The following is a 22686-nucleotide window of genomic DNA, read 5'->3' on the forward strand; positions in this document are numbered from 1 at the left end:
CCTCCCTCCATTCCGGTAAGTCCCGTGTATCCCCTGACAGTATGTACTTCTGTTCTGTCGTCTGGACCCGCTCCTTAATGTGAGAGTCATCTGCTTCTTGTGCCTCCCTCCATTCCGGTAAGTCCCGTGTATCTCCTGACAGTATGTACTTCTGTTCTGTCGTCTGGACCCGCTCCTTAATGTGAGAGTCATATGCTTCTTGTGCCTCCCTCCATTCCGGTAAGTCCCGTGTATCCCGTGACAGTATGTACTTCTGTTCTGTCGTCTGGACCCGCTCCTTAATGTGAGAGTCATCTGCTTCTTGTGCCTCCCTCCATTCCGGTAAGTGCCGTGTATCCCCTGACAGTATGTACTTCTGTTCTGTCGTCTGGACCCGCCCTTTTAATGTGAGAGTCATCTGCTTCTTGTGCCTCCCTCCATTCCGGTAAGTCCCGTGTATCTCCTGACAGTATGTACTTCTGTTCTGTCGTCTGGACCCGTTCCTTAATGTGAGAGTCATATGCTTCTTGTGCCTCCCTCCATTCCGGTAAGTCCCGTGTATCCCCTGACAGTATGTACTTCTGTTCTGTCGTCTGGACCCGTTCCTTAATGTGAGAGTCATATGCTTCTTGTGCCTCCCTCCATTCCGGTAAGTCCCGTGTATCTCCTGACAGTATGTACTTCTGTTCTGTCGTCTGGACCCGTTCCTTAATGTGAGAGTCATATGCTTCTTGTGCCTCCCTCCATTCCGGTAAGTCCCGTGTATCCCCTGACAGTATGTACTTCTGTTCTGTCGTCTGGACCCGCTCCTTAATGTGAGAGTCATCTGCTTCTTGTGCCTCCCTCCATTCCGGTAAGTGCCGTGTATCCCCTGACAGTATGTACTTCTGTTCTGTCGTCTGGACCCGCTCCTTAATGTGAGAGTCATCTGCTTCTTGTGCCTCCCTCCATTCCGGTAAGTCCCGTGTATCCCCTGACAGTATGTACTTCTGTTCTGTCGTCTGGACCCGCTCCTTAATGTGAGAGTCATCTGCTTCTTGTGCCTCCCTCCATTCCGGTAAGTGCCGTGTATCCCCTGACAGTATGTACTTCTGTTCTGTCGTCTGGACCCGCTCCTTAATGTGAGAGTCATCTGCTTCTTGTGCCTCCCTCCATTCCGGTAAGTCCCGTGTATCCCCTGACAGTATGTACTTCTGTTCTGTCGTCTGGACCCGCTCCTTAATGTGAGAGTCATCTGCTTCTTGTGCCTCCCTCCATTCCGGTAAGTCCCGTGTATCCCCTGACAGTATGTACTTCTGTTCTGTCGTCTGGACCCGCTCCTTAATGTGAGAGTCATCTGCTTCTTGTGCCTCCCTCCATTCCGGTAAGTCCCGTGTATCCCCTGACAGTATGTGCTTCTGTTCTGTCGTCTGGACCCGTTCCTTAATGTGAGAGTCATCATCTTCTTGTGCCACAGCTGTCAGCAGCGAGACCTCAGGGTCTGTGGATGGGAGGATGGACGTTTCTGGGATATTTATATCCACAGCAGCGGACGGACAAGAACAGGAGGTGCTGGTGTTACGGTAGGTGATAAACACCAAGGACTGTGCCAGGGGGAGAGGAATAGTGAAAGGTGACCTAAAAAGAGGATATGTAATGTGGGATGGGGGCAATCACTGCAGACTTGTCTACATGTCCATCTGTCTTCTCCATGTGTACAGGTGACGGAGAGTGACCCCAGGAGAGCGACATGGCCTCCTCTTTCCCCTTCTCAAGCTGTGCCTTACGTTCTTTTAAGCTGGAGTCTGAGGAGCAGGAGAGGTGGGAAATGCGGAGGAAACTGTCTCGTATGGCTCTGAGACCCTCACCCCACAAATATCAGCCATCAGACACATCGTGGCCACAGCACCATCGGCTCTGCACTAACCCACTGTTCCATATGGCACTCTTCAGTGGGGACCAAGAGTCTCTACAAGGCCTCCTGGGCACAGAGGGATCTGCCAACCTGCTGGTGCCGACACGCAACCATGACCTCCGCTGGAGCAGTGACCAGGCTGGTAAGTGAGGGTGTGGCGGTGACATTCAGTGACTGGGACCTGCGTTTCATGTGTCCAGCTGAGATCTGCATGTCACGTGTCGGTAATGGGTCATTGCTCTATCCACCATTGATGAGGGGCGACATTCTGCAGCCCTTCCCCCTCATTCTGTGCATACCCTCTATACATTTACAGAGCCTTGAACCCCCGAACTTTTCCACATTTCTTCATGTTACACCCACAAACTTAAGTGGATTTTATCAGGATTTTCTGTGATATCAGCCACTAGGTCCAAGAAAAAAGAAGAAGAAGAGGGGCAACTGAAGGAGTAAAATCCAGACGTTTTACTAGGATGACATATTAAAAATCCCTTGTAGATCGGGCACAAGAGGGAATGCACACTCTTAATCCTAGATCAATACACTATGCTCGAAACGCGGAGGCCTCTTGTGCCCAATCCACAAGGGAATTTGAAGTGTAACCCTAAGAAAACATCTGGATTTTACTCCTTCAGTTGCCCCTTTTTTTGTTCATGTTTAGCTGTTAGGCAGACAGGTGGGGCACTTGGATATGATGAAGCAGACGTGGATCAATACTATGTTTCTTTCTGCTAACAGAAGTGATTCCTGGTCTTCTGAATATTTTCCAAATACAAATCTGAAAATTGTGATGTGCATTAGTATTCAACCCCCTGCAGTCTGATCTGCTAAATACAAACCTGAGTGACAGTCGTCACAGAAGTCACATAATTCGTACATTGCCTCACCCTGAGTATTTTTTTCTCAGTATAACTTCTGCTGTTCTGTGGAGACTCCAGAGATTTGTGTGAGAACATAAGGGATCAAAAAGCATCATGAAAACCAAGGAACACGCCAGACAGGTCAGAGACAAAACAGCATCATGGAAACCACGGAACCCACCAGACGGGTCAGGGATAAAACAGCATCATGAAAACCAAAGAACACACCAGACAGGTCAGAGACAAAACAGCATCATGGAAACCATGGAACCCACCAGACGGGTCAGGGATAAAACAGCATCATGGAAAACAAGGAACACGCCAGACAGGTCAGAGACAAAACAGCATCATGAAAACCAAGGAACACGCCAGACAGGTCAGAGACAAAACAGCATCATGGAAACCACGGAACCCACCAGACGGGTCAGGGATAAAACAGCATCATGGAAACCAAGGAACACGCCAGATGGGTCAGAGACAAAACAGCATCATGAAAACCAAGGAACACGCCAGACAGGTCAGAGACAAAACAGCATCATGAAAACCAAGAAGCACACCAGACAGGTCAGAGACAAAACAGCATCATGAAAACCAAGAAGCCCACCAGACAGGTCAGAGACAAAACAGCATCGTGAAAACCAAAGAACACACCAGACATTTGAGGAGAAGAGGAAAACAGGGTTAGGTTATAGAAAATAGCCCAAGCTCTGAACATCTTAAGGAGCACTGATCAATCCATCAATCAAAAATGGAAGGAGTACAGCACAACTGGAAACAACCGAGACATGGCCAGCCACCAAAACTGACATCTCAAAAAGGAGAGCACTAATGAGAGAAGAGTCATCCTATTGCTGCATATACATTAAATGGAAGTAAACTCAGGACTACAAAACAGGAGAAAGACCGGAGGATTCTGGGTACAAATAAGCTGCTCAACTGCACTCAATGTCAGGCAGCAGCTGCAAAAGGGAGGAGAAAAAGAGAGATTAGATCCCGTGATCCCAACTTATTATTCCCCCTCTATAAGTCACTGGTAAGGCCACATCTGGAATACGGCATCCAGTTTTGGGCTCCACATTTTATAAAGGATATTCAGAAATTAGAGTCAGTTCAAAGGCGGCAACTAGATTTTACAAGGAATGGAGGCCGCCCGTATGAGGAGTAATGGAGGCCGCCTGTATGAACAGTAATGGAGGATGCTGCCCGTATGATGAGTAATGGAGGCCGCCTGTATGAACAGTAATGGAGGATGCTGCCCGTATGATGAGTAATGGAGGCCGCCTGTATGAACAGTAATGGAGGATGCTGCCCGTATGATGAGTAATGGAGGCCGCCTGTATGAACAGTAATGGAGGATGCTACCCGTATGATGAGTAATGGAGGCTGCCTGTATGAACAGTAATGGAGGATGCTACCCGTATGATGAGTAATGGAGGCCGCCTGTATGAACAGTAATGGAGGATGCTACCCGTATGATGAGTAATGAAGGCCGCCTGTATGAACAGTAATGGAGGATGCTGCCCGTATGATGAGTAATGGAGGCCGCCTGTATGAACAGTAATGGAGGATGCTGCCCGTATGATGAGTAATGAAGGCCGCCTGTATGAACAGTAATGGAGGATGCTGCCCGTATGATGAGTAATGAAGGCCGCCTGTATGAACAGTAATGGAGGATGCTACCCGTATGATGAGTAATGGAGGCCGCCTGTATGAACAGTAATGGAGGATTCTGCCCGTATGATGAGTAATGGAGGCCGCCTGTATGAACAGTAATGGAGGATGCTGCCCGTATGATGAGTAATGGAGGCCGCCTGTATGAACAGTAATGGAGGATGCTGCCCGTATGATGAGTAATGGAGGCCGCCTGTATGAACAGTAATGGAGGATGCTACCCGTATGATGAGTAATGGAGGCCGCCTGTATGAACAGTAATGGAGGATGCTACCCGTATGATGAGTAATGGAGGCCGCCTGTATGAACAGTAATGGAGGATGCTGCCCGTATGATGAGTAATGGAGGCCGTCCGTATGAACAGTAATGGAGGATGCTGCCCGTATGATGAGTAATGGAGGCCGCCTGTATGAACAGTAATGGAGGATGCTGCCCGTATGATGAGTAATGAAGGCCGCCTGTATGAACAGTAATGGAGGATGCTACCCGTATGATGAGTAATGGAGGCCGCCTGTATGAACAGTAATGGAGGATTCTGCCCGTATGATGAGTAATGGAGGCCGCCTGTATGAACAGTAATGGAGGATGCTGCCCGTATGATGAGTAATGGAGGCCGCCTGTATGAACAGTAATGGAGGATGCTACCCGTATGATGAGTAATGGAGGCCGCCTGTATGAACAGTAATGGAGGATGCTACCCGTATGATGAGTAATGGAGGCCGCCTGTATGAACAGTAATGGAGGATGCTACCCGTATGATGAGTAATGGAGGCCGCCTGTATGAACAGTAATGGAGGATGCTACCCGTATGATGAGTAATGGAGGCCGCCTGTATGAACAGTAATGGAGGATGCTACCCGTATGATGAGTAATGGAGGCCGCCTGTATGAACAGTAATGGAGGATGCTGCCCGTATGATGAGTAATGGAGGCCGTCCGTATGAACAGTAATGGAGGATGCTGCCCGTATGATGAGTAATGGAGGCCGCCTGTATGAACAGTAATGGAGGATGCTGCCCGTATGATGAGTAATGGAGGCCGCCTGTATGAACAGTAATGGAGGATGCTGCCCGTATGATGAGTAATGGAGGCCGCCTGTATGAACAGTAATGGAGGATGCTGCCCGTATGATGAGTAATGAAGGCCGCCTGTATGAACAGTAATGGAGGATGCTGCCCGTATGATGACTAATGGAGGCCGCCTGTATGAACAGTAATGGAGGATGCTGCCCGTATGATGAGTAATGGAGGCCGCCTGTATGAACAGTAATGGAGGATGCAACCCGTATGATGAGTAATGAAGGCCGCCTGTATGAACAGTAATGGAGGATGCTGCCCGTATGATGAGTAATGGAGGCCGCCTGTATGAACAGTAATGGAGGATGCTGCCCGTATGATGAGTAATGGAGGCCGCCTGTATGAACAGTAATGGAGGATGCTGCCCGTATGATGAGTAATGAAGGCCGCCTGTATGAACAGTAATGGAGGATGCTGCCCGTATGATGAGTAATGGAGGCCGCCTGTATGAACAGTAATGGAGGATGCTGCCCGTATGATGACTAATGGAGGCCGCCTGTATGAACAGTAATGGAGGATGCTGCCCGTATGATGAGTAATGGAGGCCGCCTGTATGAACAGTAATGGAGGATGCTGCCCGTATGATGAGTAATGAAGGCCGCCTGTATGAACAGTAATGGAGGATGCTACCCGTATGATGAGTAATGGAGGCCGTCCGTATGAACAGTAATGGAGGATGCTGCCCGTATGATGAGTAATGGAGGCCGCCTGTATGAACAGTAATGGAGGATGCTGCCCGTATGATGAGTAATGGAGGCCGCCTGTATGAACAGTAATGGAGGATGCTGCCCGTATGATGAGTAATGGAGGCCGCCTGTATGAACAGTAATGGAGGATGCTGCCCGTAAGATGAGTAATGGAGGCCGCCTGTATGAACAGTAATGGAGGATGCTACCCGTATGATGAGTAATGGAGGCCGCCTGTATGAACAGTAATGGAGGATGCTACCCGTATGATGAGTAATGGAGGCCACTGTACGAACAGTAATAGAGGATGCTGCCCGTATGATGAGTAATGGAGGCCGCCTGTATAAACAGTAATGGAGGATGCTGCCCGTATGATGAGTAATGGAGGCCGCCTGTATGAACAGTAATGGAGGATGCTACCCGTATGATGAGTAATGAAGGCCGCCTGTATGAACAGTAATGGAGGATGCTGCCCGTATGATGAGTAATGGAGGCCGCCTGTATGAACAGTAATGGAGGATGCTGCCCGTATGATGAGTAATGGAGGCCGCCTGTATGAACAGTAATGGAGGATGCTGCCCGTATGATGAGTAATGAAGGCCGCCTGTATGAACAGTAATGGAGGATTCTGCCCGTATGATGAGTAATGGAGGCCGCCTGTATGAACAGTAATGGAGGATGCTGCCCGTATGATGAGTAATGAAGGCCGCCTGTATGAACAGTAATGGAGGATTCTGCCCGCATAATGAGTAATGGAGGCCGCCTGTATGAACAGTAATGGAGGATGCTACCCGTATGATGAGTAATGGAGGCCGCCTGTATGAACAGTAATGGAGGATGCTGCCCGTATGATGAGTAATGGAGGCCGTCCGTATGAACAGTAATGGAGGATGCTGCCCGTATGATGAGTAATGGAGGCCGCCTGTATGATTAGTAATGGAGGATGCTGCCCGTATGATGAGTAATGAAGGCCGCCTGTATGAACAGTAATGGAGGATTCTGCCCGTATGATGAGTAATGGAGGCCGCCTGTATGAACAGTAATGGAGGATGCTACCCGTATGATGAGTAATGAAGGCCGCCTGTATGAACAGTAATGGAGGATGCTGCCCGTATGATGAGTAATGGAGGCCGCCTGTATGAACAGTAATGGAGGATGCTGCCCGTATGATGAGTAATGGAGGCCGCCTGTATGAACAGTAATGGAGGATGCTGCCCGTATGATGAGTAATGAAGGCCGCCTGTATGAACAGTAATGGAGGATTCTGCCCGTATGATGAGTAATGGAGGCCGCCTGTATGAACAGTAATGGAGGATGCTACCCGTATGATGAGTAATGAAGGCCGCCTGTATGAACAGTAATGGAGGATGCTACCCGTATGATGAGTAATGGAGGCCGCCTGTATGAACAGTAATGGAGGATTCTGCCCGTATGATGAGTAATGGAGGCCGCCTGTATGAACAGTAATGGAGGATGCTGCCCGTATGATGATTAATGGAGGCCGCCTGTATGAACAGTAATGGAGGATGCTGCCCGTATGATGAGTAATGGAGGCCGCCTGTATGAACAGTAATGGAGGATGCTGCCCGTATGATGAGTAATGGAGGCCGCCTGTATGAACAGTAATGGAGGATGCTGCCCGTATGATGAGTAATGGAGGCCGCCTGTATGAACAGTAATGGAGGATGCTGCCCATATGATGAGTAATGGAGGCCGCCTGTATGAACAGTAATGGAGGATGCTGCCCGTATGATGAGTAATGGAGGCCGCCTGTATGAACAGTAATGGAGGATGCTGCCCGTATGATGAGTAATGGAAGCCGCCTGTATGAACAGTAATGGAGGATGCTGCCCGTATGATGAGTAATGGAGGCCGCCTGTATGAACAGTAATGGAGGATTCTGCCCGTATGATGAGTAATGGAGGCCGCCTGTATGAACAGTAATGGAGGATGCTGCCCGTATGATGAGTAATGAAGGCCGCCTGTATGAACAGTAATGGAGGATTCTGCCCGTATAATGAGTAATGGAGGCCGCCTGTATGAACAGTAATGGAGGATGCTGCCCGTATGATGAGTAATGGAGGCCGCCTGTATGAACAGTAATGGAGGATGCTGCCCGTATGATGAGTAATGGAGGCCGCCTGTATGAACAGTAATGGAGGATGCTACCCGTATGATGAGTAATGGAGGCCGCCTGTATGAACAGTAATGGAGGATGCTGCCCGTATGATGAGTAATGAAGGCCGCCTGTATGAACAGTAATGGAGGATGCTACCCGTATGATGAGTAATGGAGGCCGCCTGTATGAACAGTAATGGAGGATGCTGCCCGTATAATGAGTAATGGAGGCCGCCTGTATGAACAGTAATGGAGGATGCTGCCCGTATAATGAGTAATGGAGGCCGCCTGTATGAACAGTAATGGAGGATGCTGCCCGTATGATGAGTAATGGAGGCCGCCTGTATGAACAGTAATGGAGGATGCTACCCGTATGATGAGTAATGGAGGCCGCCTGTATGAACAGTAATGGAGGATGCTACCCGTATGATGAGTAATGAAGGCCGCCTGTATGAACAGTAATGGAGGATGCTACCCGTATGATGAGTAATGGAGGCCGCCTGTATGAACAGTAATGGAGGATGCTACCCGTATGATGAGTAATGAAGGCCGCCTGTATGAACAGTAATGGAGGATGCTACCCGTATGATGAGTAATGAAGGCCGCCTGTATGAACAGTAATGGAGGATGCTGCCCGTATGATGAGTAATGGAGGCCGCCTGTATGAACAGTAATGGAGGATGCTGCCCGTATGATGAGTAATGGAGGCCGCCTGTATGAACAGTAATGGAGGATGCTACCCGTATGATGAGTAATGAAGGCCGCCTGTATGAACAGTAATGGAGGATGCTACCCGTATGATGAGTAATGGAGGCCGCCTGTATGAACAGTAATGGAGGATGCTACCCGTATGATGAGTAATGGAGGCCGCCTGTATGAACAGTAATGGAGGATGCTGCCCGTATGATGAGTAATGGAGGCCGCCTGTATGAACAGTAATGGAGGATGCTGCCCGTATGATGAGTAATGGAGGCCGCCTGTATGAACAGTAATGGAGGATGCTGCCCGTATGATGAGTAATGGAGGCCGCCTGTATGAACAGTAATGGAGGATGCTACCCGTATGATGAGTAATGAAGGCCGCCTGTATGAACAGTAATGGAGGATGCTACCCGTATGATGAGTAATGGAGGCCGCCTGTATGAACAGTAATGGAGGATGCTACCCGTATGATGAGTAATGGAGGCCGCCTGTATGAACAGTAATGGAGGATGCTGCCCGTATGATGAGTAATGGAGGCCGCCTGTATGAACAGTAATGGAGGATGCTGCCCGTATGATGAGTAATGAAGGCCGCCTGTATGAACAGTAATGGAGGATGCTACCCGTATGATGAGTAATGGAGGCCGCCTGTATGAACAGTAATGGAGGATGCTCCCCGTATGATGAGTAATGGAGGCCGCCTGTATGAACAGTAATGGAGGATGCTGCCCGTATGATGAGTAATGGAGGCCGCCTGTATGAACAGTAATGGAGGATGCTACCCGTATAATGAGTAATGGAGGCCGCCTGTATGAACAGTAATGGAGGATGCTGCCCGTATGATGAGTAATGGAGGCCGCCTGTATGAACAGTAATGGAGGATGCTACCCGTATGATGAGTAATGGAGGCCGCCTGTATGAACAGTAATGGAGGATGCTGCCCGTATGATGAGTAATGGAGGCCGCCTGTATGAACAGTAATGGAGGATGCTACCCGTATGATGAGTAATGGAGGCCGCCTGTATGAACAGTAATGGAGGATGCTGCCCGTATGATGAGTAATGAAGGCCGCCTGTATGAACAGTAATGGAGGATGCTGCCCGTATGATGAGTAATGGAGGCCGCCTGTATGAACAGTAATGGAGGATGCTACCCGTATGATGAGTAATGAAGGCCGCCTGTATGAACAGTAATGGAGGATGCTACCCGTATGATGAGTAATGAAGGCCGCCTGTATGAACAGTAATGGAGGATGCTACCCGTATAATGAGTAATGGAGGCCGCCTGTATGAACAGTAATGGAGGATGCTGCCCGTATGATGAGTAATGGAGGCCGCCTGTATGAACAGTAATGGAGGCCGCCTGTATGAACAGTAATGGAGGATGCTACCCGTATGATGAGTAATGAAGGCCGCCTGTATGAACAGTAATGGAGGATTCTGCCCGTATGATGAGTAATGGAGGCCGCCTGTATGAACAGTAATGGAGGATGCTACCCGTATGATGAGTAATGGAGGCCGCCTGTATGAACAGTAATGGAGGATGCTGCCCGTATGATGAGTAATGGAGGCCGCCTGTATGAACAGTAATGGAGGCCGCCTGTATGAACAGTAATGGAGGATGCTACCCGTATGAGGAGTAATGGAGGCCGCCTGTATGAACAGTAATGGAGGATGCTACCCGTATGATGAGTAATGAAGGCCGCCTGTATGAACAGTAATGGAGAATTCTGCCCGTATGATGAGTAATGGAGGCCGCCTGTATGAACAGTAATGGAGGATGCTGCCCGTATGATGAGTAATGGAGGCCGCCTGTATGAACAATAATGGAGGATGCTGCCCGTATGATGAGTAATGAAGGCCGCCTGTATGAACAGTAATGGAGGATGCTACCCGTATGATGAGTAATGGAGGCCGCCTGTATGAACAGTAATGGAGGATGCTGCCCGTATGATGAGTAATGGAGGCCGCCTGTATGAACAGTAATGGAGGATGCTACCCGTATGATGAGTAATGGAGGCCGCCTGTATGAACAGTAATGGAGGATGCTGCCCGTATGATGAGTAATGGAGGCCGCCTGTATGAACAGTAATGGAGGATGCTGCCCGTATGATGAGTAATGAAGGCCGCCTGTATGAACAGTAATGGAGGATGCTACCCGTATGATGAGTAATGAAGGCCGCCTGTATGAACAGTAATGGAGGATGCTACCCATATGATGAGTAATGGAGGCCGCCTGTATGAACAGTAATGGAGGATTCTGCCCGTATGATGAGTAATGGAGGCCGCCTGTATGAACAGTAATGGAGGATGCTACCCGTATGATGAGTAATGGAGGCCGCCTGTATGAACAGTAATGGAGGATGCTGCCCGTATGATGAGTAATGGAGGCCGCCTGTATGAACAGTAATGGAGGCCGCCTGTATGAACAGTAATGGAGGATGCTACCCGTATGAGGAGTAATGGAGGCCGCCTGTATGAACAGTAATGGAGGATGCTACCCGTATGATGAGTAATGAAGGCCGCCTGTATGAACAGTAATGGAGGATTCTGCCCGTATGATGAGTAATGGAGGCCGCCTGTATGAACAGTAATGGAGGATGCTGCCCGTATGATGAGTAATGGAGGCCGCCTGTATGAACAATAATGGAGGATGCTGCCCGTATGATGAGTAATGAAGGCCGCCTGTATGAACAGTAATGGAGGATGCTACCCGTATGATGAGTAATGGAGGCCGCCTGTATGAACAGTAATGGAGGATGCTGCCCGTATGATGAGTAATGGAGGCCGCCTGTATGAACAGTAATGGAGGATGCTACCCGTATGATGAGTAATGGAGGCCGCCTGTATGAACAGTAATGGAGGATGCTGCCCGTATGATGAGTAATGGAGGCCGCCTGTATGAACAGTAATGGAGGATACTGCCCGTATGATGAGTAATGAAGGCCGCCTGTATGAACAGTAATGGAGGATGCTACCCGTATGATGAGTAATGGAGGCCGCCTGTATGAACAGTAATGGAGGATGCTGCCCGTATGATGAGTAATGAAGGCCGCCTGTATGAACAGTAATGGAGGATTCTGCCCGTATGATGAGTAATGGAGGCTGCCTGTATGAACAGTAATGGAGGATGCTGCCCGTATGATGAGTAATGGAGGCCGCCTGTATGAACAGTAATGGAGGATGCTACCCGTATGATGAGTAATGGAGGCCGCCTGTATGAACAGTAATGGAGGATGCTACCCGTATGATGAGTAATGGAGGCCGCCTGTATGAACAGTAATGGAGGATGCTGCCCGTATGATGAGTAATGAAGGCCGCCTGTATGAACAGTAATGGAGGATGCTGCCCGTATGATGAGTAATGGAGGCCGCCTGTATGAACAGTAATGGAGGATGCTACCCGTATGATGAGTAATGGAGGCCGCCTGTATGAACAGTAATGGAGGATGCTGCCCGTATGATGAGTAATGGAAGCCGCCTGTATGAACAGTAATGGAGGATGTTGCCCGTATGATGAGTAATGGATGCCGCCTGTATGAACAGTAATGGAGGATGCTGCCCGTATGATGAGTAATGGAGGCCGCCTGTATGAACAGTAATGGAGGATGCTACCCGTATGATGAGTAATGGAGGCCGCCTGTATGAACAGTAATGGAGGATGCTGCCCGTATGATGAGTAATGGAGGCCGCCTGTATGAACAGTAATGGAGGATGCTGCCCGTATGATGAGTAATGGAGGCCGCCTGTATGAACAGTAATGGAGGATGCTGCCCGTATGATGAGTAATGGAGGCCGCCTGTATGAACAGTAATGGAGGATGCTGCCCGTATGATGAGTAATGGAGGCCGCCTGTATGAACAGTAATGGAGGATGCTACCCGTATAATGAGTAATGGAGGCCGCCTGTATGAACAGTAATGGAGGATGCTACCCGTATGATGAGTAATGGAGGCCGCCTGTATGAACAGTAATGGAGGATGCTGCCCGTATGATGAGTAATGAAGGCCGCCTGTATGAACAGTAATGGAGGATTCTGCCCGTATGATGAGTAATGGAGGCTGCCTGTATGAACAGTAATGGAGGATGCTGCCCGTATGATGAGTAATGGAGGCCGCCTGTATGAACAGTAATGGAGGATGCTACCCGTATAATGAGTAATGGAGGCCGCTTGTATGAACAGTAATGGAGGATGCTACCCGTATGATGAGTAATGGAGGCCGCCTGTATGAACAGTAATGGAGGATGCTGCCCGTATGATGAGTAATGAAGGCCGCCTGTATGAACAGTAATGGAGGATGCTGCCCGTATGATGAGTAATGGAGGCCGCCTGTATGAACAGTAATGGAGGATGCTACCCGTATGATGAGTAATGGAGGCCGCCTGTATGAACAGTAATGGAGGATGCTGCCCGTATGATGAGTAATGGAAGCCGCCTGTATGAACAGTAATGGAGGATGCTGCCCGTATGATGAGTAATGGAGGCCGCCTGTATGAACAGTAATGGAGGATGCTACCCGTATGATGAGTAATGGAGGCCGCCTGTATGAACAGTAATGGAGGATGCTGCCCGTATGATGAGTAATGGAGGCCGCCTGTATGAACAGTAATGGAGGATGCTGCCCGTATGATGAGTAATGGAGGCCGCCTGTATGAACAGTAATGGAGGATGCTACCCGTATGGTGAGTAATGGAGGCCGCCTGTATGAACAGTAATGGAGGATGCTACCCGTATGATGAGTAATGGAGGCCGCCTGTATAAACAGTAATGGAGGATGCTGCCCGTAAGATGAGTAATGGAGGCCGCCTGTATGAACAGTAATGGAGGATGCTACCCGTATGATGAGTAATGGAGGCCGCCTGTATGAACAGTAATGGAGGATGCTGCCCGTAAGATGAGTAATGGAGGCCGCCTGTATGAACAGTAATGGAGGATGCTACCCGTATGATGAGTAATGGAGGCCGCCTGTATGAACAGTAATGGAGGATGCTACCCGTATGATGAGTAATGGAGGCCGCCTGTATGAACAGTAATGGAGGATGCTACCCGTATGATGAGTAATGGAGGCCGCCTGTATGAACAGTAATGGAGGATGCTACCCGTATGATGAGTAATGGAGGCCGCCTGTATGAACAGTAATGGAGGATGCTACCCGTATGATGAGTAATGGAGGCCGCCTGTATGAACAGTAATGGAGGATGCTACCCGTATGATGAGTAATGGAGGCCGCCTGTATGAACAGTAATGGAGGATGCTACCCGTATGATGAGTAATGGAGGCCGCCTGTATGAACAGTAATGGAGGATGCTACCCGTATGATGAGTAATGGAGGCCGCCTGTATGAACAGTAATGGAGGATGCTACCCGTATGATGAGTAATGGAGGCCGCCTGTATGAACAGTAATGGAGGATGCTACCCGTATGATGAGTAATGGAGGCCGCCTGTATGAACAGTAATGGAGGATGCTACCCGTATGATGAGTAATGGAGGCCGCCTGTATGAACAGTAATGGAGGATGCTACCCGTATGATGAGTAATGGAGGCCGCCTGTATGAACAGTAATGGAGGATGCTACCCGTATGATGAGTAATGGAGGCCGCCTGTATGAACAGTAATGGAGGATGCTACCCGTATGATGAGTAATGGAGGCCGCCTGTATGAACAGTAATGGAGGATGCTGCCCGTATGATGAGTAATGAAGGCCGCCTGTATGAACAGTAATGGAGGATGCTGCCCGTATGATGAGTAATGGAGGCCGCCTGTATGAACAGTAATGGAGGATGCTACCCGTATGATGAGTAATGGAGGCCGCCTGTATGAACAGTAATGGAGGATGCTGCCCGTATGATGAGTAATGGAAGCCGCCTGTATGAACAGTAATGGAGGATGCTGCCCGTATGATGAGTAATGGAGGCCGCCTGTATGAACAGTAATGGAGGATGCTACCCGTATGATGAGTAATGGAGGCCGCCTGTATGAACAGTAATGGAGGATGCTGCCCGTATGATGAGTAATGGAGGCCGCCTGTATGAACAGTAATGGAGGATGCTGCCCGTATGATGAGTAATGGAGGCCGCCTGTATGAACAGTAATGGAGGATGCTGCCCGTATGATGAGTAATGGAGGCCGCCTGTATGAACAGTAATGGAGGATGCTACCCGTATGGTGAGTAATGGAGGCCGCCTGTATGAACAGTAATGGAGGATGCTACCCGTATGATGAGTAATGGAGGCCGCCTGTATGAACAGTAATGGAGGATGCTACCCGTATGATGAGTAATGGAGGCCGCCTGTATGAACAGTAATGGAGGATGCTGCCCGTATGATGAGTAATGGAGGCCGCCTGTATGAACAGTAATGGAGGATGCTGCCCGTATGATGAGTAATGGAGGCCGCCTGTATGAACAGTAATGGAGGATGCTGCCCGTATGATGAGTAATGGAGGCCGCCTGTATGAACAGTAATGGAGGATGCTACCCGTATGGTGAGTAATGGAGGCCGCCTGTATGAACAGTAATGGAGGATGCTACCCGTATGATGAGTAATGGAGGCCGCCTGTATAAACAGTAATGGAGGATGCTGCCCGTAAGATGAGTAATGGAGGCCGCCTGTATGAACAGTAATGGAGGATGCTGCCCGTATGATGAGTAATGAAGGCCGCCTGTATGAACAGTAATGGAGGATTCTGCCCGTATGATGAGTAATGGAGGCCGCCTGTATGAACAGTAATGGAGGATGCTACCCGTATGATGAGTAATGGAGGCCGCCTGTATGAACAGTAATGGAGGATTCTGCCCGTATGATGAGTAATGGAGGCCGCCTGTATGATGAGTAATGGAGGATGCTGCCCGTATGATGAGTAATGGAGGCCGCCTGTATGAACAGTAATGGAGGATGCTGCCCGTAAGATGAGTAATGGAGGCCGCCTGTATGAACAGTAATGGAGGATGCTGCCCGTATGATGAGTAATGAAGGCCGCCTGTATGAACAGTAATGGAGGATGCTGCCCGTATGATGAGTAATGGAAGCCGCCTGTATGAACAGTAATGGAGGATGCTACCCGTATGATGAGTAATGGAGGCCGCCTGTATGAACAGTAATGGAGGATGCTACCCGTATGATGAGTAATGGAGGCCGCCTGTATGAACAGTAATGGAGGATGCTACCCGTATGATGAGTAATGAAGGCCGCCTGTATGAACAGTAATGGAGGATTCTGCCCGTATGATGAGTAATGGAGGCCGCCTGTATGAACAGTAATGGAGGATGCTGCCCGTATGATGAGTAATGGAGGCCGCCTGTATGAACAGTAATGGAGGATTCTGCCCGTATGATGAGTAATGGAGGCCGCCTGTATGAACAGTAATAGAGGATGCTGCCCGTATGATGAGTAATGGAGGCCGCCTGTATGAACAGTAATGGAGGATTCTGCCCGTATGATGAGTAATGGAGGCCGCCTGTATGATGAGTAATGGAGGATGCTGCCCGTATGATGAGTAATGGAGGCCGCCTGTATGAACAGTAATGGAGGATGCTGCCCGTAAGATGAGTAATGGAGGCCGCCTGTATGAACAGTAATGGAGGATGCTGCCCGTATGATGAGTAATGAAGGCCGCCTGTATGAACAGTAATGGAGGATGCTGCCCGTATGATGAGTAATGGAAGCCGCCTGTATGAACAGTAATGGAGGATGCTACCCGTATGATGAGTAATGGAGGCCGCCTGTATGAACAGTAATGGAGGATGCTACCCGTATGATGAGTAATGGAGGCCGCCTGTATGAACAGTAATGGAGGATGCTACCCGTATGATGAGTAATGGAGGCCGCCTGTATGAACAGTAATGGAGGATGCTACCCGTATGATGAGTAATGGAGGCCGCCTGTATGAACAGTAATGGAGGATGCTACCCGTATGATGAGTAATGGAGGCCGCCTGTATGAACAGTAATGGAGGATGCTACCCGTATGATGAGTAATGGAGGCCGCCTGTATGAACAGTAATGGAGGATGCTACCCGTATGATGAGTAATGGAGGCCGCCTGTATGAACAGTAATGGAGGATGCTACCCGTATGATGAGTAATGGAGGCCGCCTGTATGAACAGTAATGGAGGATGCTGCCCGTATGATGAGTAATGGAGGCCGCCTGTATGAACAGTAATGGAGGATGCTGCCCGTATGATGAGTAATGGAGGCCGCCTGTATGAACAGTAATGGAGGATGCTGCCCGTATGATGAGTAATGGAGGCCGCCTGTATGAACAGTAATGGAGGATGCTGCCCGTATAATGAGTAATGGAGGCCGCCTGTATGAACAGTAATGGAGGATGCTGCCCGTATGATGAGTAATGAAGGCCGCCTGTATGAACAGTAATGGAGGATGCTGCCCGTATGATGAGTAACGAAGGCCGCCTGTATGAACAGTAATGGAGGATGCTGCTCGTATGATGAGTAATGGAGGCCGCCTGTATGAACAGTAATGGAGGATGCTGCCCGTATGATGAGTAATGGAGGCCGCCTGTATGAACAGTAATGGAGGATGCTACCCGTATGATGAGTAATGGAGGCCGCCTGTATGAACAGTAATGGAGGATGCTACCCGTATGATGAGTAATGGAGGCCGCCTGTATGAACAGTAATGGAGGATGCTACCCGTATGATGAGTAATGGAGGCCGCCTGTATGAACAGTAATGGAGGATGCTACCCGTATGATGAGTAATGGAGGCCGCCTGTATGAACAGTAATGGAGGATGCTACCCGTATGATGAGTAATGGAGGCCGCCTGTATGAACAGTAATGGAGGATGCTACCCGTATGATGAGTAATGGAGGCCGCCTGTATGAACAGTAATGGAGGATGCTACCCGTATGATGAGTAATGGAGGCCGCCTGTATGAACAGTAATGGAGGATGCTGCCCGTATGATGAGTAATGGAGGCCGCCTGTATGAACAGTAATGGAGGATGCTGCCCGTATGATGAGTAATGGAGGCCGCCTGTATGAACAGTAATGGAGGATGCTGCCCGTATGATGAGTAATGGAGGCCGCCTGTATGAACAGTAATGGAGGATGCTGCCCGTATGATGAGTAATGGAGGCCACCTGTATGAACAGTAATGGAGGATGCTGCCCATATGATGAGTAATGAAGGCCGCCTGTATGAACAGTAATGGAGGATGCTGCCCGTATGATGAGTAATGAAGGCCGCCTGTATGAACAGTAATGGAGGATGCTACCCGTATGATGAGTAATGAAGGCCGCCTGTATGAACAGTAATGGAGGATGCTACCCGTATGATGAGTAATGGAGGCCGCCTGTATGAACAGTAATGGAGGATGCTACCCGTATGATGAGTAATGAAGGCCGCCTGTATGAACAGTAATGGAGGATGCTACCCGTATGATGAGTAATGGAGGCCGCCTGTATGAACAGTAATGGAGGATGCTGCCCATATGATGAGTAATGGAGGCCGCCTGTATGAACAGTAATGGAGGATGCTGCCCGTATGATGAGTAATGGAGGCCGCCTTATTGAATAGTAATGGAGGATGCTACCCGTATGATGAGTAATGGAGGCCGCCTGTATGAACAGTAATGGAGGATGCTACCCGTATGATGAGTAATGGAGGCCGTCCGTATGATGAGTAATGGAGGCCGCCTGTATGAGGATGAATGGAGGCCGCCCGTATGAGGATGAATGGAGGCCGCCCGTGTGAGGATGAATGGAGGCCGCCCGTATGAGGATGAATGGAGGCCGCCCGTATGAGGATGAATGGAGGCCGCCCGTATGAGGATGAATGGAGGCCGCCCGTGTGATGAGAGGTGGAAAAAGACATCTCAGAGGAGATGTCATTATATGTATAAATACATGGTCCATATAAAGGACGGCGCAGGACTTATTCCTTCCAAAGACAACACGAAGGGGGCATTCACTGCGAGTGGAGGAAAGATGATTCCAGCAGCTAAATAGGAAAGGGTTCTTTACAGTAAAGGCCCATTTACACGCAACGACATTGCTAACGAGATGTCGCTGGGGTCACGGAATTCGTGACGCACATCCGGCCTCGTTAGTGACGTCGTTGCGTGTGACACGTACGAGCGACCGCTAACAATCCAAAATACTCTCCACATCGTTGATTGTTGACACGTCGTTCGTTTTCAAAATATCGTTGCTGGTTCTGGACGCAGGTTGTTGGTCGTTCCTGAGGCAGCACACATCGCTACGTGTGACACCCCGGGAACGATGAACAACAGCGTTCCTGCGTCCTCCGGCAACGAGGTGGGAGTGACTTTCATGCGGCTGCTCTCCGCCCCTCCGCTTCTATTGGTGGCCCGCTGTGTGACGTCGCTGTGACGCCGGACAAACCTCCCCCTTAGAAAAGAGGTTGTTTGGCGGCCACAGCGACGTCGTTAGGCGGGCAAGTATGTGTGACGCGTACCGGCGATATTGTTCGCCACTGGCAGCAATTTGCCCGTGATTCACAAACGACGGGGGCGGGTGCTATCGCTAGCGATGTCGCAGCGTGTAAAGCGGCCTTTAGAGCAGTAAGATTGTGGAATGCCGACCACAAGAGGCAGTAATGGCGACACTATAACAGCTTTATATCAGGGCGGAGGATTCCTCAGGACAACATTGTGGGTTATAGAGGATATAGTGATGAAATGTAGAATTGGAGGAGGAAGGTTGAACTAGATGGAGCAGGGTTTGTATTTCAAGCTCTGTAACTATGTAAGAGCAGGGAGGCCCATGATCACTGGAGAAGCTACAGAGATCACAGCTCCGGAGGAGAATCTGTCCACAGGACGACTATTAGTCATAGATTGCACAAATCTGCCCTTTATGGAAGAGCAGGAAGAAAAAGCCATGTAGGGGACACAGCGACCACTGGAAAAAGAGGCTCAGGTCAGAGGAGACCAAAGGAGAACTGGGCTAAATACAAACACTACACATGAAAACCCCATCCCCACTGTCACACATGGTGGAGGCAGCAGCCTGCTGTGGGGAGTCTTTTCTTCAGCAGGTGCAGAAGAGCTGGTCAGAGGTGATGGGAAGATGGACGGAGCTAAATACAGAGCAATCCCAGAGGAAAACCTGTTAGAGGCTGCAGTAAACATGAGACCGAGGCAAAGGTTCACCTTCCAGCAGGACAACCACCCTAAACATCCTGCAGAGCTACAATGGAGGGTTCAGATCAGAGCATATTCCTGTATGAGCGACTGTCACGGACATGACATGTTAACCAGGAGTAAAGGCACCTAGACTGGTCAAAACTAGGGGCCATAAACTGTCCCTTATTTCAGAGGTAGGCTTGATGGTGGCCAGGTCTGGACTGCAAGCGTAGCACTAACTCCTAAGCAGCCCTGGTCTAACACCCCCAGGGATGGCTGGGACAGGAGTAAAGAATTCCACAAATACCAACAGACAGGGGAAAACCAAGGCTCAAACTCACAGCGAGAAAATACGAGCTCAGGAAGAAATAAAGTACAGGGAGGAAACAAAGAAGGATATTTCCACAGCACACAAATTGCATACAACAGTTCACCAACAACTGGATCACCACGCACAAACACCCGTATCACTGGAGCAAAGCTGGAGCTATCTTCAGCATGTGAGGCTACGTTTCAGCATTTTCTATAAGGTGGAGGCGGCTGTGATAGGACATCAGCAGCCTGTGACCCCAGCAGCAGTTCACCAGCCAGCAGAAATTCATTCCTGATACACCGAGGACTAGAGAGCACTAAACAGTCCATGCCCGACTCTAGCTGAGCAACTAAGAAGCATCAGGTTCTCTGCCAGACTCTGCAATGTGAACAGAGTCTGGAGCCGCCATGACACCTAGTGAGTCAGGGGCAGAACACTGCATAACAGTACCCTCTCTCTATGAGGGGCCTCTAGACCCTCAGGATCCACTGGCCCTGGTTTCTCAGGATGGCAGCGATGAAGAGACCTAACAAGACGTTCTGCATAGATATCTGATGCTGGCACCTGTCCTCAGGACCATAGCCCCGCCGGTGCACCAGATACTGGAGAGAACAATGAACAATTCAACATGAGTCAACAATTCTAGACACCACCAATTCCAGAGAACCGTCCACCAAAAGCTGGAGGGGTGAAATAGGATTTCCTGAATCCACAAATTTATTCAGAAAAAACTTATGAAATACATTGTGAATTTTCTAAACGGCAGCTAACGCCAACCGGAAGGCCAGCGAGTTGATGACGGCAGAAATTCTAAAAGGACCAATGAACCGAAGTCCCAATTTAATTGAAGGTAACTTAAGTTTGATGTTTTTAGTGGACAACCGCATCAAATCCCTCACACACGGGTCCGGACCAGCCACAGGTCCACCATCCACAACACATTTCCTAGTATCCATGCTAAGCAAGTGCGGCTGCACGTTTTTCATGTAGACGCTAAGACTGACCCCACCTGGTCCTCTTCAGGTACCCTGGAAGAGTTACCTTTACGCAGGTTTGTAGGGGGCTGTTTCTGGAATTCTCATGATGACACGGAGTACAATACTGCAGTGATATAAAGGAGGAAAACTGTCTGCAGCCTGCAGTAGAACCACAAGAGAAATCAGAGCTACAATATAGCAGAATAGCAGGAGTAGGCTTGCGGTATGGAGACATGGGGGAAATTCGGGGAGCCTTATTACAGTTCTATATACCCTGTGTGTATGAGGCCCTGCCTGCTCCTGTAACCCAGTATGTATGAAACCCAGCCTGCTCCTGTAACTTAGTGTGTACAAGGCTCAGCCTGCCCCTGTAACTTGGTGTGTACAAGGCTCAGCCTGCCCCTGTAACTTGGTGTGTACAAGGCTCAGCCTGCCCCTGTAACTTGGTGTGTACAAGGCTCAGCCTGCCCCTGTAACTTGGTATGTATGAGGCCCAGCCCACCCACTGTAACCCGTTGTGTACAAGACCCTGCCCACCCCTGTAAATCGGAGTATACAAGGCCCAAATTGCCCCTGTAAACTGGTGTGTACGAGGTCCAACCCGCCCCTGTAACCAGGGGTGGATGTGGCCAAGCCATCTCCTCTAACCCAGTGTGTACGAGACGAAGCTCGCCCCTGTAACCTGGGGTGTATGACGTCCAGCTCACTCCTATAACCTGGTGTGTACGAGGCCCAACTTACCCATGTAGCCTGCGGTGTATTTGGCCAAACCCTCCCCTGTAACTCAGTGTATACAAGACCCGGCTCACCTCTGCAACCGGGTGTGTATGAGACCCGGCCGCCCCTGTGTGTGAGGCCCAACCTACTCTTGTAACCCAGGATGTATGAGGCCCAGCTCACCTCTGTAACCCGTTGTATACAAGGCCCTGATCACCACTGTAACCCGTTATGTACGAGGCACAGCCCACCAATGTATCCCGATTGTCACAAGGGAATTTTTGCAGGGATCACCAACTGCCATGGTGGTGTCAGGATCTGTGGAAAGTACAGATTCTGCCACTCTGCCTGCTAACTTCTCTGATGCCTGTGATCAGCGTAGGGAGAAGCTGCATCAAGCCACAGACAGGCTAGCAAGAGTTAATCTCTGCTGGGCTGCTTGTTAGTCTCTTTGATCACATGCTGTGGGGGAGCCAGTCACTTTTACTGCCCTCCTATATATGCTGGCTGGACTATTCTATTATTGTTAGCTATAGCTTCTCTATACTGGCCTGGTGAGATATTATGATCCAGACTTACTGGTGGTGGTTGTG

The 22686-nt window shown here is 49.5% G+C and overlaps 1 protein-coding gene across 4 annotated transcripts in view; it reads left to right on the forward strand.

Moving 5' to 3' along the window:
- Positions 1 to 679: 679 nt before the first annotated feature.
- Positions 680 to 22686, forward strand: part of ASB10 (ankyrin repeat and SOCS box containing 10) — a 187331-nt gene continuing 165324 nt past the window's right edge. For 2 of the 4 annotated variants that reach the window (XM_075315943.1, XM_075315947.1), the window contains exons 1-3: positions 1257 to 1342; positions 1436 to 1541; positions 1680 to 2015. In XM_075315943.1, the coding sequence (XP_075172058.1) occupies positions 1709 to 2015 (307 nt within the window). In that variant the 5' untranslated portion in view covers positions 1257 to 1342; positions 1436 to 1541; positions 1680 to 1708. Of the gene's footprint in view, positions 731 to 1256; positions 1343 to 1435; positions 1542 to 1679; positions 2016 to 21169; positions 21250 to 22686 lie in introns of those variants that run through there. The other 2 variants (XM_075315944.1, XM_075315946.1) reach the window with 2 other exon arrangements.

The sequence above is a fragment of the Anomaloglossus baeobatrachus genome, chromosome 6, assembly GCF_048569485.1.
Source record: "Anomaloglossus baeobatrachus isolate aAnoBae1 chromosome 6, aAnoBae1.hap1, whole genome shotgun sequence".
Classification (NCBI taxonomy): Eukaryota; Metazoa; Chordata; class Amphibia; order Anura; family Aromobatidae; genus Anomaloglossus; species Anomaloglossus baeobatrachus.